The sequence below is a fragment of the Heliconius melpomene genome, chromosome 7 (assembly GCF_056956725.1).
Source record: "Heliconius melpomene rosina isolate 202511_hmr_F chromosome 7, ASM5695672v1, whole genome shotgun sequence".
NCBI lineage: Eukaryota > Metazoa > Arthropoda > Insecta > Lepidoptera > Nymphalidae > Heliconius > Heliconius melpomene.
In genome coordinates, this window is record NC_140395.1 from 6,232,998 (window position 1) to 6,251,608 (window position 18,611).

General features: G+C 33.8%; 1 protein-coding gene across 2 annotated transcripts in view; it reads left to right on the top strand.

Annotated features, from left to right (window-relative positions):
• The window catches only part of jim (zinc finger protein jim), a 44,758-nt gene that overhangs the window by 18,230 nt on the left and 7,917 nt on the right, over window positions 1–18,611 (top strand). The window contains exon 2 of one of the 2 annotated variants that reach the window (XM_085187813.1): window positions 17,456–18,394. In XM_085187813.1, coding sequence (XP_085043939.1) covers window positions 17,456–18,394 — 939 coding nt within the window. The remainder of the gene's footprint in view (window positions 1–17,455; window positions 18,395–18,611) is intronic. The other variant, XM_085187812.1, reaches the window with a different exon arrangement.

Consider the following 18,611-nt stretch of genomic DNA (forward strand, 5'->3'; position numbering starts at 1 on the left):
TAGAGTATTAAAGTTTAATAAAAATATTTCTTTATTACATATAATCAAATTATAGCAACGTTCAGTTATCTTCTCATATAACGTTAAAATACAATTTATTTCCATATAACGTTATACACAAATTAACAGGAAGCGACTACATATGAGTATCATTATAATAATAGGTAGATACTGGGGGGTTGACGCTCGAAAAAATCATATCTCCCTACCGGGGGATGCAGGTGGGGTTGCCAGTGTTTTTATTTTTCGATTGGCGGATTGCAGGGAGTAATGATCGATGGAATTAACGTGCCACTGGCCACCTAGACGATCTGAATTTCGAATGGTTTCTCGTCTTTTTTTCTTTCAACTTTTAAATTGAACTTTGATGGAAAAGCTTTTTGTGTACTCCTTGTGTTTACTTATTATCTGTATTGAATGTAATTGGAATTTTATTTAGATTCTAGGTTTTGGAGCTGTTTTTATTATTTCACAGTTCTAACAATAGACAAAAAATATGGATGAAACTCAGCTTGTAAACTTTCAAAGTAATCAGTTTATATGTGTAAGGTAATATGGACACAAATAGCTTTAGAAATAGTTAAAAAAAACATATAATATTTTATTGCACCTTTTTCTAGCACAAAGCTGTGTGCCTACTATATAATATGCCATATTTAAACCTGTCTATAATAAAAAAAATGTAAAACTCAGTCAGAGCATCATATTCATCACCGTATGTCACGGTCTCATCACCATACTCTCCACCTACAAGTTTATACGAAATTTAAAAAACTTCCATAATATCATCAAAAAAAAAATATCACAATTAAAAAAAATGCTTACATCCACATCACTCGATGCACCCCAGCCCAGACTGATATCGGATAAGCTATCGTAATGTTTCGATCCATTCCGTTTACAAATTAAACACACCCCGCTATCGCCCATCCCCCCCCCCCCCGCAGGTACCCAGTAGGTACTACCGTACCGTACCGTACAGTACATATGTGCCTGTGCCCTGTACTGCCCCGACATGATTTATATACGCCGTATACATTTGGCATAATTGAAAAATGGCCGGCAAAGTTAATGGCTGGCTATGCTGATGTGGTGCAGTTGACAATGCTCAGGGTTGTGATGGTTGGGTATTCGATTTCTTTGAAAATGTATTTTTGTTCCTTTTAGACTTTAGATCTAGTTAATAAAAGTGCGTCGTTTGATTAAATCATGGAAAAAATATTCGGGTAATGATTATTGATTATTATTAATCATCTTGTAACTACCCTACATGATGAGGAATGATAAAAAATATATTACTTGTCATATTTTTAAGCTTTATATTATTTCTTGTTATATATATCAAAGCATTTTTTTACAATATAAACATAAACATATTATACAGACGCCAATACCAACGCCCTATACATATATCATAATTGAAAAATGGCCAGGCAAGTTAATGGCACAGCATCGGACAGAGCAAATAGCGTTTTTCGCCGTTACAGCCTGTCGTATGAATATGGATGTTGCCACTTCAATAAATTTGTCGCTCCCGGTAATGATAATGCGTGGATTAAATTGTGATGTGTAGGGAAACTTTTGGGTTTTTGTGTTGTTTTGGGTGTAGCATTTTTTTTATTTTTGCTAAAATTAGAGTAATAATTTATATTTATGTGTAACACTGTAAAATATGTTTGTATTTCGATTTCACGCTGTATTCTGCGTCTAGCAGGGTAGACAAAGGGAACCTAATTTTAAGAAAATCTCTTTCTCGTTTTGCACCGAATTTTCGAGTGCGGAAATCAACGCCGCGCTATGCCTTGTTACCAAAACGAAGAAATAAAATATTGAATAAATAATAACTCATTCCCTCTAGTGGGAATTGAACCCACAGCCGTCACGTTTACAATCTGACGCTTGTGCCACGGTGCCATGACGGCTCTTTGATACAAACTTATTTAAAATCTCGTATGTTGAGAGTTAGTTAAGAAGAACTTATCATAAGTCATCCGAATCTCCAATTTCCTTTTTGAGGTGATGAATAAAACGTGTCTCCTTGGAAATTGCAACATAATGATGTGCATATAGATGAAAACTTCATAGTTATCTATATAATGTAATCTTATGAGCAAAGTCTTATGTCCAAAATAATAAATGATTTTCAAAAGTAAAACTGATATATGGATACTATAATAAAACGAATAAAAGCTCAATTTCAATCTCATGTATCCCGCACACTACAAGGGAGGCTGGGAAACCTGGGAAGTTCCCATTAAGACACTACCGTGTACTCATTTTCCGCGAACTCTAGAGCCATTGCGTGATGTCAACACCACGCTTTGCCTCTATAAAATGAATGAAAATATTAAATATTTCATTTCTTCGAATGAGGATCGACCGAAATTGTGATTTAATAAATTATCATTTTCGAACATTTACATACAAACATACATCTATATACCTTCTACCAACATATATTTCATTTTTTATATATATTAACTCAACGTACTTAATATAATGCATTAGCCTTAATTCCAAAACTCGATTCTTAATATTTACTTAGTGGGAAGTAGATATAATGTTACTGACATACTGTCAAATATGACAGCCGCTGTGTTGTCTATTTTAAGAGTAGTTTACTAATAGCTGGATATTTTAAATTTACCATATGTTTTATTAAAGTTTTTTTTTATATTTGTACTTATAATATAAGGACATTATTTGAAGTAATCATAACAATCGATTAAAATAACATATTTAAATATAATAAATAAATTTAACATTTCTTAATATTTTTATAAATATTAAATAACGATTAATTTAAATTATCTTGTAGTTCTAATACTAATAGGTACTGAATTAAAAAGCAACGAAATTTACAGGATTCGAACGTGGATTTGTTTATAACTTCGCTCAATAGAATGCTATCTTTTTAAATACATATCTAAAACCAAATCCAAATCTTTGGCGCTTCTAATTTATCAAAAAGCCTTACCGCGTCATTGTGTGTAATAGTAAATAAACTAAACATAATTAAATTAAACAACCCCATAACTTACCCCCTATCTGTTAGATAAAGATTCTTTTCACAATACCAACTTCTTGTTAACAAAGACATCTGTTTATCTCCCATACGATCTTCACAATCTTGTGATAGAAAAAAAACATTAAAGCACCTATATTAAAATAATTAGAAATGACAGTGCCGTATTTCAATATAAATGATTTTCATTTGTTCAGTCTGAAAAGATAAGGTGCTGCGTTAAGTTCCGTAATATAACACATTTGTACCTCTAAAACAGGAGAAATTTCTATATAATTTTTCTCTCCTTCTCTCTCCGTTTAAGCTTAAATATTACAAGAAAATCTATATATATAAAATCGAAAGGTCACTCACTCATCACGAAATCTCAGAAACTACAAGTGCTAGGAATCTCAAATTTTGCATAGGAGATATTTATAGGACGTAGGTGCTCGCTAAGACGGGAATTTGCAATATTCGACTTCTAAGGGGTAGTTTTGGGGTTGAAAGTTTGTATGAAACTTCGTTTCTACAAATGCTAGGAGTCTTCATGGACGTCACTTATACGACGTAGGTACTCATGGAGAGAGAAATTAATAATAACGTAGTTCACGCAGGCGAAGCCGCGGGGGGGCCGCTAGTAAGTAATAAAGCTCAAGTAGCTGCCAGTTAAAACTGTAATTATTTAACTGATGGTTATTGTAGTATAATAGTAGTAGTTAACTTTAAACGGTGACACGAGGTTTTACTTCGGCATTGTTTAACTTCGACTTTGCATGAAAACGAAAGTTGGAGTTCGGTATTAGGGATGTCTCGACTTGGTCAGTAGTTTACTTGATGTAAGCGTTATGTGATTAATAGACTATTAAAATTGTAGGATAAAATACTTTTACTCATAGAAATGTAAAATTTTAATTATTTTTTATTGAGGCTACCATTGATTGTATTATGTTAGAAGTTATTTTATATTTCTAGTTCTATGGATATTATGGTGCATCAAAATTGCTATGGTTGTAGGTTTAGTTAGAAAAGAAATATCTTTGATTAATTCTCAAAATTTAAGTTTAAGAAAGCATAGCGTTCCCGTAGCGTGTCGGGCTATATTTTTTAAAAATGCGATAGTTTAATAAATCGATTGCTAGATTCTCCATACCTAACATAACAATTGACCTAACATGAAAAATATTTATTAAAGCCATGTATACCAGTGGGTTAAAATTAAAATATGATTTTTTGTATTTTCATAAAAATGCAATATATTAATGCCTGATCGTAAATACGGTAGTTGTAAATTTGATATCCACTCCAATGATTGTTTCTCAATTATTTTCATTTCCACACTCTGGTAGACAATTCCGTCAAATTCCGTCCATCGTCGAATTCCGCTACTCACCATACAATGTCTCGTAAATTGATCGAAAAGTGGGCAACGGAGAGTTTTAACACTGGGTTCCCTCTGCGTACTCTGTTTTGCGAAAAATGAAGGCTGTAAAATATATTTTTCTACATTTGTACAGATTACACAACACATCGCGAGGTCACTGCAACCTTCATCCTTATAAATAAAACTTGGATAAAAGTATAAAACAAAACTCCAGCACTCCAAGCTTCAGGAAGTGATGGCGTGTCTCAAACTTCTGAAACGCGCGCTTTCAGGGGCCATTCACCCGTCCAGACATCTTACAAACATATTATACACCTTAGCATATCTTATTATTATAAACATAAAGCCTATTATCCTTTAACTCGAGTGTCAGAGTTCGCGTAAATATAAACTTCATACAAATGGTTGTGGCCTATACAAAGGCAGTAAGGTCCATTTTCACACGTTACGGCCTCGAGGAAATCGCATCGGTTTTCTTTTGACGGATTTCTTTTGAAAACACTGAATGAATGTATTCGACAAGAATGACAAGAAACGCCCGGAACCCTTTGTTTTAATTGTGGATTTTTAAAGCTCGAAATGAGGATGTCGCAAGACAGAAGGTAAGAAAAAGAAAGTACTGCTCCAAAGATGGTCTTGCTCATTATTTGCTTAAATTTTATTTTTTAATATTTTTATTTGTTGTTTTGTTTAATTCTTTCTTAATTTATTTAATTCTTTCTTAATTTGATTTTCCATAATCGTTCAATAACAGAATTGCCATCCTATGAAATTAGTCTATTGTATTTTTGATGTCCTTTAGTGTACAAATGAAACAAAGTGTTAAGATATTTCGTCTCCATTTAGAGACTCTCGTTCTCTGCTTTCCGCTAAATTCCGTAGGCATTGTGTGATAAATGGCGAAACTTAACGGCGCGCATTGATTCGAAACCAGAAAGAGAAAATGAAAATATTGAATATATCATTTTCTCGAGTGGGACTCGAACTCACAACCTGTCACGTCTACAGTCGCACAGCTGCATCACAACTGGCCTCTAAAACTCAACTTCTTTTTTACTAATTATAATTTTCATATTACATAATACAGAATAATAAAAACAACACAGACTCGCATGTTTTTTATAAATACAAATTAGCAATTAAGTTAAATTACTTCATTCAATACCATATCGAAAAAACATTAACTTAAAAATCTTATAAACCATAAATCTTTTTCAACGCGTTAGACCACCCTTTTCTTACAAGGCACATAATTGATCTCGTATCCGCGATGCACGGAAGGTTCGCGTGTGGGGCGCCAAACGAATTCGTTCGTTGATCCCCGCCATATTTATTACTTTTACTTTTTAATTTATCGTCCGTAGGACATGCAACGGCTGTAAGTCCTAAAGCGCAGTGCAGTGTAAATCTAGTCTGGACTTTTTGAAAAGCTCTCAATTTTAACAAGTCTAATTAAATAAAATTTTTAGAAAAAAAAATAACAAGAAAAGAAAAACACAATGTTGCGAAGCGAATATTTTTAATTCCCCAACGGGCCGAAAGCAGTAACCTAAATTAGTAGCGTTCCGTCAAACAAGTGAAGCACACAAAAAAACCTTAGGCATTGTGACCAGCGAATCTTCAGCACGCTTCGTCAGCGCGTCCCGTGCATAATCTGTTAAAAATAGAGCCCCTTGTCTCTGGTCGAGGACCGTCGTCTGCGGCACCACATGTTGGCACACACCAACGTAACCTCTATACTGTTATGCATAAGAAACACCGACGCCTTAGATTCTGCAGGCTTTTTATTTTTGTCTGAATGATGCTTTATTATACAGCCATGATAACTAATACAATGATGCAGCTATTTTTTTTTCCTGTGCTCAGAATTTTCCTAACAACATTGGGAGGGGTGAATATGTAAAGATTGTTAACGTTAAGAAACAAGATAAATAAATCTCATATTTCTCGTTAAAGTAACTGCTTGGAGACTTGGCGGTTGTGAAATAATTGGATTTACAATCTAAATCTATCTATGCGGTCTTTAAGAGGAAGGAGTTTCGATATCATTGTTTTGTCAAATGTTTTTAATTGTTTTTATGAATCAATTCTGGTTGATTTTGCGTTTATTTCATATTTCGTTTTAATAATATTTAAGAAATCACCATATCTTATATTAATACATACAATAACAATTAAGAAATAGAACTAAAAACCATTTTCGGTGACAATTTAAAGACATAGGGTTGAATGTGGGGAGAACCTAATAACTTGTTTTTCTTTGTACCTATGATAAATTACTTGGTTTTTAAATATGTACTATAATATTAATAAGATTTAACAAAAAGCTAATAAGCATTACTAATAAATAATCAAACCCACAAGTAATGTCTTCTACTGAGCGCCCGCCATTGAGCGTTCTTCTCATAATTAGCCCAAAATAAATACATCTTGTTGTGCCGTCTGTACGTCGCAGCTATCCTCTCACACCTCATAAAGACTATACGAATATAAACTAAGAAGAAACTAACATTTGTCATAGACAACTATTCTAGTTTCGTTAAATTTATAGTGTATGAAAAGTGTATCAATTTTCTAGTACACATTTGCATAAAAACATTTGTTTTGTTGATTAATTTGTTATGTGGTTGAAATATGGTGGTTATGGGTTCCATTTCAAGAAAAGGTACAAAAAATCTAAGTACCCACTTTTTAAGCATCGAAATTAATAAACTATGATCGATGCTCTTTCTCAGATATGTATATATTTTAAACTATGAACATTTTCTCACTCTGGTGTATGTATCAACTCAACATGTAATATTTCGAAAATATGGCAAAACATGAGAAACGAAGAAACATTAGATTTCCGCTGAGTGCTATGCGGGAAGAAGCGTGAATGTACTTTTTTTTCTTTTATATACATTACACATATTTTATAACATAACCGAAGAACAGTCCCAACGTTCTGACAATTCCCAAGAGTGTACCTCACGATAGAGATAAGAACTAGACTTTGGAAAATTGATAATATCGAAACCTTATACTTTTAGTATAAAGAAGATTAAAACTTCTAAAACAATAATTTCAGTATTACATAAACTTAAAACTCAATGGTTGTGGGTTTGTTCCCTGTTTGAAATAACAAGAATATATTTCAATTATCTTAATTTCCCCACCCTGACAGACAAAGCGTGGCATTGTGTTTCTCCACTCAACACACCAGTATGAAGCGGAGTGTCTAAACACTAAATCAACTTTGAGCACACTGTTACCTAAGGGAAAAGCTTGAAAATGTATTTTTTATTATTTTTTTTTAGTGTATTCTATACAAATACATACATATGTACACTTAATATCACATTAAAATTTTTCCTTTTAAATTACTTTCCTAAGAAACACTATTTGCATATATTTATATCCCCACTATTTATAGTCGATGAATCATTTACGTAATTGCTAGGTATAAAATTGCCTAGGTATATTTCCGATGCAATCTTTTGCCTTATTACAAATTATTTTCTTTCCTCATTATAAAAGTATTTCGATTCAATACCATATCGAGTAAATATGTAACGAACTAACTCTTACAAGTAATGGTATTTTACGTGACTACATTATAACTAAAGAAGGTATTTTTTTAACATTGATAGCTACTTACTTTTTTCAATTCTAAGGCTCGGGATGGCGGAATTTAACACTGAGTTTTAACTAACTACATAGATGAGCATTAATAAATGAAAATATTCAATTCAAAATATTCTTTATTCGAATGATCTTTCGAAAGCAGTTTTAAATCGTCGCATTAAAATAAAATTACCACCGGCTCAGAAGGCAATTCTGCAGAGAAGAGACAGCAAGAATCATAAATAAGAAATAGAAATATACATAATAAATTTATAAAACAATTAAATCTACGACAATTGAATGAATCTTCGAAATATATTGAACTTAATCTATATGTTGGTATGTTGGTTGGCAACCAAGACTCAAGACATTGATTTAACAAGTTAAAAGTGAAGACTGAACCTTTTCTATGATATAAGTGGCATAGTTGCTTATAATTTGTTTATTCGTGTATTAATTTACTGTCTATTCAGTAATACTTATTTGAAACAGGACCTACTACTTCGAAGATACAATGTCATTAGAGTAGGATTACTTTGTTTGATGGATATAAAATCTTGTTTTCTGTACAAATTTCACAGTATTTTTTATGCTATTTACTCATTTAATATTGTAAAAAGTTGAATTTCTGCATTTCAAATTAAGCAAAATCTGACTCTTGAAATTATACTGCATGGGATCTCTCTGCTTATAAATTAGCTTGGAAGGCCAAGAGAACTCAGTGACAAAACATTCTTCACATTCCACACGAATTCGTAGCTTTGTGTTTTGAGTGTGGGGAATAATAGATATGTAAAAAAAAATACTAGCTGCACAACACCCAAAGCCTAGAGAATTTGACGGTCAAACTCTTTTGGAAGCTCGGAAGTATCTTAATGGAAACGGAATGTTATAACACTAGGCTCCCAGGTCACCTCTGCCCAGCCTGCTTTATCTATAGCGGGACAAGAGTAAAGCTAAGACAAATAATTTCTAGGTAGAAATAAATACGTGGGCCAGCCGCCTCAAGCTAGTTTTATAAAGTGTGTCGTCACTATTGCTTACTAATGCAACATCGTAAGGAAAGGACGATGACCGCGATATATAAAATGATCTGCAATATTTAATAAATGAAATACTGACATTTTAATATTATTTACTTATCACAAAAAAAAAATTGTTAGATAAATATATAACATACTTTTTTGGGTTATTATATCAAACTTTTATCTAATAATTTTGGCTAAGCACGTTTTCTGTATTTTCCTAAAATTTCATGTTAATATACCTATGTTATATTAAAACTAAAAAAAACATACAAACTAAGTTCAACTCAGAAAGGCAAAGCTAATCGGATCTTAATAAATAGGGAAGCTGCGGTTGGTCGTGCCCGTGCCCATAATGAATGATTCCATAAGATATTGGGCACATTATTAATATTAATTGGCGCTCCGACCACTCCATGTTTTGTAACCAAATTATCCTTCCGAGAACGATCGTGACCGTGACTGAGTCACAACTTGCTTTGTCCTATCATATATACATAAGCTCAGGGTTGACAAACTTTATAATATGGAAAGCTTGTATTATATATATAACTAGCGGACGCGCGCAGCTCCGCTTGCGTATTTAGGGGTGACTTCTAATAAACCATGAAACTTGTGTTCAATGAAATATTTTTAAGAGTCTAAATTTCAAATTTTATAAAAATCGGTGGCGATTTAAAGATTTTTCCATACAAACTTTCAACCCCTTATTTGCACCCTTAGGGGGTGAATTCTAGAAAACCATGAAACATATGTTTAATTAAATATATTTAAGAGTGTAAATATCGAATTTTATAAAAATTGGTGACGATTTAAAAAAAACCTATACAAACTTTCAACCCCTTATTTGCACCCTTAGGGGGAGAATTCTAGAAAACGATGAAACACTTGTTCAATTAAATACTTTTAAAAATCTAAATTTAAAATTTTATAAAAATCGGTGCCGATTTAAATTTTATTCCATACAAACTTTGAACCCCTATTTCACCCCTTTAGGGTTAAAATTTTTCAAAATCCCTTCTTAGTGGATGTCCAGATTACGAAAGTAAACTTTTGTCCAAATTTAACGTTTCTACCATCAGCGGTTACGGCTGTGCGTGCGTCTTACCTCAATCAGTGAGGACAAGTCCTTTTTTATATATAGATAAATAACTAGAAATTATAAATTTATTATTAACATAATAATTTTGGTAATTGTCATGTATAATAAATTATGTACTACATTTATTTAGATTTACTATTCTTTCTTAAGTAAAAATTTGTTTTGGCAACCCTATACAAATAGCATACCTATATAATAATTTATAATTTAGAAAGACCTTGAAGTTATTATTTTCTGACTATTCAATGAGCCTTGTTTTTTAAATAAGTTTGTTAATATCTTTTACACCAGAACCACCATACCAGAAGACCAAAGCATATTACTTACTTCTCGCATAAAGATTTAGTATCTTCCTTATCATTTGGTGATATGAATGCTATCACAACTAAAGCCACCTTGCTATTTTTTGATATTAAGTTAAGTAAAACAGAAACCTTTGTGCGGGATACAGCGTGACCCTAAAAAAATCGAAGTCTGAATTCACTATTACATATTATAGAATCTGGGCGTGCATTCAAATAAGTCACAACTCTAGTTCAACTCTACCACAACAGATTAAACTTATCTATGATCTTACTTTATCTTAGATTGCTACTATCAATAATCTAAATCTAACTTAAGAAGCTCATTTGATCTATAATATTATTCGCCCGCAAATATTTTAAAGAATTATAATAAAGAATTATAATGGAAAATCCAGTTTTTTTCCGTTTCTGTAAGAATTTCGAGAAATCTCTGAGTGCTCCCCTGCACTCCTCTGTTGCCAATGTACCAAATTTTTAAAGATTTTTTTTTAATATTTATGATATTTTTTTATTTTTCCTAAGGATTCACATCTATTTACCTTTAAACAAATAGTTTTCAGTTAAAGTCAATTATCTTGTACTCGCCTTTCATCTTTAGAACGGCCAGTAAATAATATTTAAGCAACAAAGACAATTCACACTTATTTATATCAATATAAAATCAACGTAAGCTTTTATTATTTAAATTAATACAAACTATGTAGCATTTTGCTATAACAAACAATAATATAAGATCCCAAGAAGATAAATAGGTAAATGTTTATAATCGGCGTTCGGCAATCACGACATCAACGAAGCTGGAGTCCTAGCAGCAGAGGACATTAGCATTTGTCGAGGGGCGGCGGACGGAAATAGCCGGCCGCGTCACCGTTGCATCGCTTGCTTTATGCCCAGTTATTGCAAGCCTCACTTTAATTGCACCCAAACGCCATTACGAAGATTTGTGCGACGTCACATTTGGCGCGAAACATGATAAATCACCTGTCATACTCGCACAGACTATATACGTAGATAGATAGATACGTGCTCGTACGTTCCATTTCATTTTTCTTCATTTTTCATTTAAAGTGACGCATGCGTTACAAAAAATTGCGACACATATTGAACGTTTTTAATTAGCATGTGTTAAATTGGTTTTCCGTGTCGCCGTACGATTTAGGGCGGTCCATTTATTTCAGGAATAACAAAGTGCATCCATGTAACATCGGCTGTATTAAACTTTTATTGCCTTCAGTGCCATTCTTTAGGCGCGAGTGGGAACACGCCGTTAATTACGACAAAAACCATTTAAAAAGATTTATTATATTTATTTCGAAAATTTTTAACAGTGCTCTGCTCTACTGCCTACATAAAAAATAATTTACGCGAAACGTAAATTAACGCCGATATAGTGAAATATGTTTCCAAAACATTATTTTAATATAACACCAAATATATAATAATAACATTTCAGTACATGACAGACATTTCTTTAGAAGTTTACATATCAAGAAGCTTTAAATGTTTACAAACACCTATCAAGCAAAGACAGTTGTCTTTCGCTTTCATTTGAGAAGTGCGTGGATGTCAACTAATTTTAATAGCCTTGATTTTTCTCCGTCCGTCTCATGTTTACTCTCGTTTATTCGCCGATCTCAGGGCTGCGTGCGAAGTGCATTGCCCTATACCGAAATAAATTGTCGCGACGCAGTGTCGTGCCGCGTGCGTACAACCGGTACCGATGTATCGGATAAGGAATTAGGGACATCTCATAAAGACACTCGTTTGCTTTTTATTTTCGATTATTAAAGTTTATTGATACAGATTTACAGGTTGTAATGTTCATTTATTTTTTAACGTACCTTTTTCAATACATATTATTTTTTTCTTATTCTACTTGACAGTGCAGATTGATGAAGTTCAACACTAATTCCTTATCAAAAGCTATATTATGTGGGTTCTTGCCCACGCAGAGTAGGATTAAAAGTATGTACACGATTATTTAAAAATTAAAAAAATATATTTTCTTAGTCTAAGAAAGCTAGCGTAACTATAGCATAAGTTGTATAATAAAACGTAATACTGAAAAGTATGATTTAATAATGCCTTATCAAATCTTCGAAATATAAAAACAAAAAACAACACATTTTCAATTCAACACAATCTCCAACACGTCTATAGTTCCACAGTATATAAATTATAATAATTATCGCAATAACATTCATTTCCCGCATAAAGAACTTTCCAGTTAACAAATTCCCGCCAAAACGAGCTGTCATTCGCGTCACACTCATATAGATTACTGTATCTTAGCACTCACGTACTCAGCCTACACTACACAGACGGCGCAAAATACTCTTTTTATTTCCGCGTAATGCACGTTTAAACGCGTGTACCACTTTTTATGCGCTGTTGACACTTACTTCACTTTTTATAAAACATCTTCATTCCATTGAACGGTGTTCCCCCGATTACGAAGTCAATGTATTTATTCATTTTGAATTTTGAATGAAACTTTTTGTTTTAATATGTTTCTGTATGCAGGGAGTGTGAAATAAATAAGTGGCAGTATGTTAACAAGCCTTCGCATCTTTTCATTCGCCATTACAATTTTTTAATAATATGTAAGGATAAAATGTAAATAACATGAATAATACTAAGTTATTAATTTTAAATATTTGTATTTAAATGTATTTATTAAATTTATATATTTAATATATGCATAATTAACAATATTTTTTTATATCATGTCATTTGAAATTATTATATTAATTGGAATATATTAATGCATTTCCTTATATACATAGTTGCCCTATATATGTATAAAAATATTAAACCAACCTAATTATATTGAATATCAAATTATATGTTATATTCAATAATAACATTTTGAAATAATTGTAGTTTTGCTATTTCAAATATTTTATTAAGCTTTACGCTTTATCCCCAGGATAGAGGATAGGAGGACAGGTAGATTAATGTTAACATTTTATCCCCACTTTCTACCCAATTTTTGGATAATATAAAAAATAATTCCCCCGAGTGAGACTCAGTTCGATTCTCGCTCGGGGGAATTATTTTTAAACCGTAGTGTTTACAATTCGACCAAAATAACATAACTTTTCTTGTTATCCTCATAATAAGTATAAGTAAGTTTACATTGCGTTACTTACAACACACTTGCGCGAACGTGAGTCAGCGTATCCCAGCATCCTGCTCTTATTGTCGATCAAGTTAACAAATGAATCACCAGCTAAAATAACTACTGGTCATGCAAAGAAATTGTATAAGTCTTAATATGTTGAGCTTATTGAGAAATTTAAATTATAAAGATTGATGAAATATTATTATTACATTCGCCACTCAACATTCAGAATTAGGTGGAATTTGGGAAACGCAAGTGTCTTAATTAGGAACTGACGAATTCCAGATTCCCTCTGCCTACCTTGCTCTGTATGGGACACAGCATGAAGCTAAAAAAAATATTGCTTCACTACTGCAATGTTAAGTTACGCCACTAAGCAAGCAATATCTCAAATTTGACTGGAAAATGGAGAACGTAGTGACAAAACACTAGATTCTCTTTGCCTACCCTGCTATGTAAGAAACAACGTGAAGCTTAAAAAAAATTTTATATATTGGCGGCAACAATCAAAACTCATCGCCCAACAAAACAAACTATTTGGTAATCAAAAAATAATTGTCCAAAAACCAGTGGACAAAACCACAAGAACTCGTGTAGATTATGTTATTTTACCCATTCGATCTTATAGCAAATATTCAATACTAATAAAGAAATACATTTAAAGTCTTATTTCTTAAGAAATAAGGGTAGTATTTTAGTTGGGGCTTTGTAAAGTAAAGTTAGTCGTGGTTTAATCCAGTGAGTCGTTGTTCGGCGGGTGACGGGCCCGACCATCCGTGAACCCTGAGTACGGTGCGCATTTACATTGACGATTATTTAAATAATTTACTGGTGTAAATTTAATTTATTTTTTTAAATAGCTTGACTTAAGATGATAAGCGCCAAATAATATGCTAGTAAATACGTTTGTAAGGTGACAATTATAGTAAATTTTCAAAATATCGTAACTATTATCAAAGAATTTATTATTGAAGACGAAAGTTTATATTCAAAATACATTATTCTTGCATTATTATTATTATTATTTAATTTTATTAATACCATTTTACAATATATAAAAAAGTTAAACTATGTCCTGCAAAACTCTTAACTCTTATAATATCTAAATAAAGTATACTCCTATTTTTCTATGTTTGCAAAGCATAATATTATTATTTTATACAGATACACTGTATACAAATAACACTAATAATGTATACAAAGGATATCCTTAAATATGGGATTTTGCCATAAAAAAATGTACTAAAAATTATGAAGCATTTATTAACATACTTTGCAAATAATAATTAAATAATGAAAATAAATATTACTCTACAAAACACAACAAAATCTAGCATATATTCTTATCAACAATCACAAAATATAAACGTATTTTTTTAGTTATTTGCTATCCTTACAAGATGTAGGATCAAACGCAGGAAGGGGCGGTTCGTTTCGGACCAGTTTGGCCCGCCACGGCCGCGGCTCACCACTCGATCACCTCGCGAGTCGTGCACCTCTACATTCTACATTCATGCTTTTTTGCCACGCTATTGTAAATAACTAAATTTACTATTACTTGGAAGTAATGAGTTTTTGTTAGTTTTTTACTTTTTCGCAGATAATCAGAAAAAAATGAGAAAATATGGCGAAAACTAAAAAAAAAGGTTGTATTTAATAAAAAATATATATTCAGTTTTATTAAAAGATTAGTTTTTAATGAGTGCCGATGCAACGATATCAACTCATCCCCCCACCAGCCATAAAAAAGTAAATATAATTTAAAAGTAATTAATGTTTGGTTCTCAAGCCATACGAAGCATCGTAAACTGTCGTACACATGCTACGCAGTCTCATCAACGTCACAAGTGAAAACGAAACGCCTTTACGTATTCAAAATATAAAAAATATTAAAAAAAAAACTAAACGCGTGGAAAGGGGAACTACATTCCCAGCGATAGCTAGCGAGTAGGTACGTCACACGAACGTTATAATTTAAAAAGGGTTAAGACAAAAAACTCTTAATTCGAAGTGACAACCCCATATGTGGAACCATCCGGCCGAAGATACAAGATTTAAAGCCGAGCGACGTCATTAAAACATCGCTGTCAAGTGAAGGAATCATTTGGACTTGCGTTTCCTCCCGTATTATTTATCCGAGAGATTATAAACAGATGTTATTCCACTATAAATCTTTGTCTCATGGCACATGAAAAGACGTACGGTAATGTACTGAACATTTCTGCGTCGGTTTCGCTATGGTAATGTGAATTTACGCGAAATGCGATGTGAAGATTAAATTATTATATTTTTTTGTATTTTTCAAATTATATAGCCTTATTGTTATATAATAGCCAAATTATACATAATCTTTATATAAATTATAGCTAATGCGTTATTCTTATGTATAGGCTATATTGATTATAAAGTCATATATCTCCGTACAAACATCCACAAGTTTACACAATATAATATTAGTTACTTAATATTAGTTACACTAATATTGCCGATTTAAATAAAAAAATAATAACCGTACCTTGTCATAACACAATATAGTTATCATATTCTTCAAAAATAGAGATTTCAAAGCTTACAATACTGATTCAAATAAAAAAAATAAAAAATTGCAAGCGCAACCGATACTTACAAGTACAAAGGCTAAACGTTGGTAAACTAATTGGATATTTTATACCGAGGAGTTAGGTCACGATCATCTCGAATCGAGATATCGACAAATCGATATCGACTGTGATAACTATAGTAGTCTTAGTAGCGCGATCTTATCGGCCTTTAACCCACCCTGGTTATTAACGAGAGACGGACGCGACGGTCGATCGCTTTTTTGTTATGGTCGTGTTTAAAAGATGCTTTGTTTATATTATGTTTTTGTTATAATGAGGTAATTTGAGCTGTAGTGGATATTAGGAAGTATTTTCTTTTAAATAACATATACATATATATATATATATAAATAATAAACATATATTAAATATATAAGATCATTCAAAAACTCATATCTATGAAATAGTTCTTTAATCATACCTAATAGAATGTACTATGGGTTCCAATTGTCCATTATAAACCTATCTATTATTCAGCATAATACAAAATACTACTAGAAAAGCTTATATAATAATAATACTGCTAGAATGCAATTAACTAAAAATTAACGTTTATAAAACTGATAAACCTAATTACAATTTTAAACAGTGGAAAAATTCACATAAGTAAACATAATTTATATTCTCAGAAAGCATTTGAATAAGAAAACAGACGTTACAATGTTCTTATTCTTCCAGATATGGGAATTTACATAATATTTCAAATTTAATCGAGTAACAAAGCGGTAGCGTCAACACGATAACGGCCGGACTACTAGCTCTCATATTTGCATTCTCCTTTGGACGGAAAAAGAAAATGGTCACATCGTTTTTATATGATCTCGATCTATTGAGAAAGTAAATCATTAGATATTATACATCTTTTTTCATAGAAATTTCTTCAGTTTATACACTTTTTAATCTATTCCCGAACCATTATGACTCCATGTTTTATTAATGCTTTTAAATTATGTCCAAAGTGAAAGGAAATTGTAATCTTCAGAACTAAACATATTTTTTGCTTAGTTTCCAAAGTCAACGGGTATATCATAAAGCGATGTAACCATCGACATGTCTCATCCGGTATATAATATGGCATTTTATTAAATTCCTACTTATTTGGCAGCGAGTGTTGCAGCCGCGCGGCACGCGACAGTGCGACGACTGCACGCTACAGTCGCGATACTCTGCCGATTTATAACAGCTTTCTTTTGATTTACCACCCCTAACCACCATAGGGTATGGTGGTACGTCAACTGTATCCCGAATATTTTGCCAAATTTACTTGTCTACTCGTTTTAACTGTATGCTTTTCATTATTTTCAGACACGACAGCGCCTTACGTGCTATATAAAGATGGAGTGGAGCGCGCTCCGCCTGGCACGCAATGGGGTGGCGCAGTGTTGGACGGAGGCTACCAAGCCATGCAGCACCAGAGCCCTGGTGGACCCTCCCCACAGCCGGAGCCCCAGCTTGCCTCCCCCGCCCCGTCCCCGTACCCGCCTGCCCCGCCCCCTCCCGACCCGTCCGCAGACGAGGCCGCCCAGCAACTCGCTCAGCAACAAGCCCAACAACAGGCGCAGCAACAACAAGCGCAACAACAACAAACTTCTCCCGAACACTTGCAAGTGGACCAGCAGCTCCAAAATCAAACACAACCTCCATCACAAGATCATCTCGACAGAACTCCATGCTTTGTTCCGCAACCAGACTTACAACAACAATACGCAACTCCTTACTTCAAAGAAACAAGACCAGCGAGTCATATGCTAGGAACGGGTGGCTTTCCACTGCATTATTTGAAACAAAACGGTGGCGTGTTATCACTAGAAGGTCCATTGGACCAGTATGCGACACCAGACTTGCGTCACTTACCAGACATAGTGCAAGCTGAACCTCCCAAGCCTCGGAAACACAACCCGAACTCAGAACTGCGCCTGTTCAAATGCCTAACCTGCGGCAAAGACTTCAAGCAGAAATCGACGTTACTCCAGCACGAGCGGATCCACACAGACTCACGGCCGTACGGGTGTCCGGAGTGCGGCAAGCGGTTCCGCCAGCAGTCCCACCTGACGCAGCACCTGCGCATCCACGCGAACGAGAAACCGTACGCGTGTGTGTACTGCCCGCGCTCGTTCCGGCAGCGCGCCATCCTCAACCAGCACCTCCGCATCCATTCCGGTGAGAAGCCATATACGTGCGGCGAGTGCGGCAAACATTTCCGCCAGAAGGCCATCCTGAACCAGCACGTCCGCACACACCAAGGCGAGCGCTATTCACAACTATATGCCCCGCCCCGGTCCCCGCGCGCGGCGCCGGCGCTGGTCATGCACAGTAACGGCGCCGCGCGCGCCTCCACCCGCCCCCCACACGTTCGGTTCGCATCCATTGGCCTTCCTATCAAACAAATTCTCGGTCCCCTCGTCGCCCACTTAGCGATGGGTGTTCGCGAGAACCGATCGCCGGACGCTCCCGTAACCGT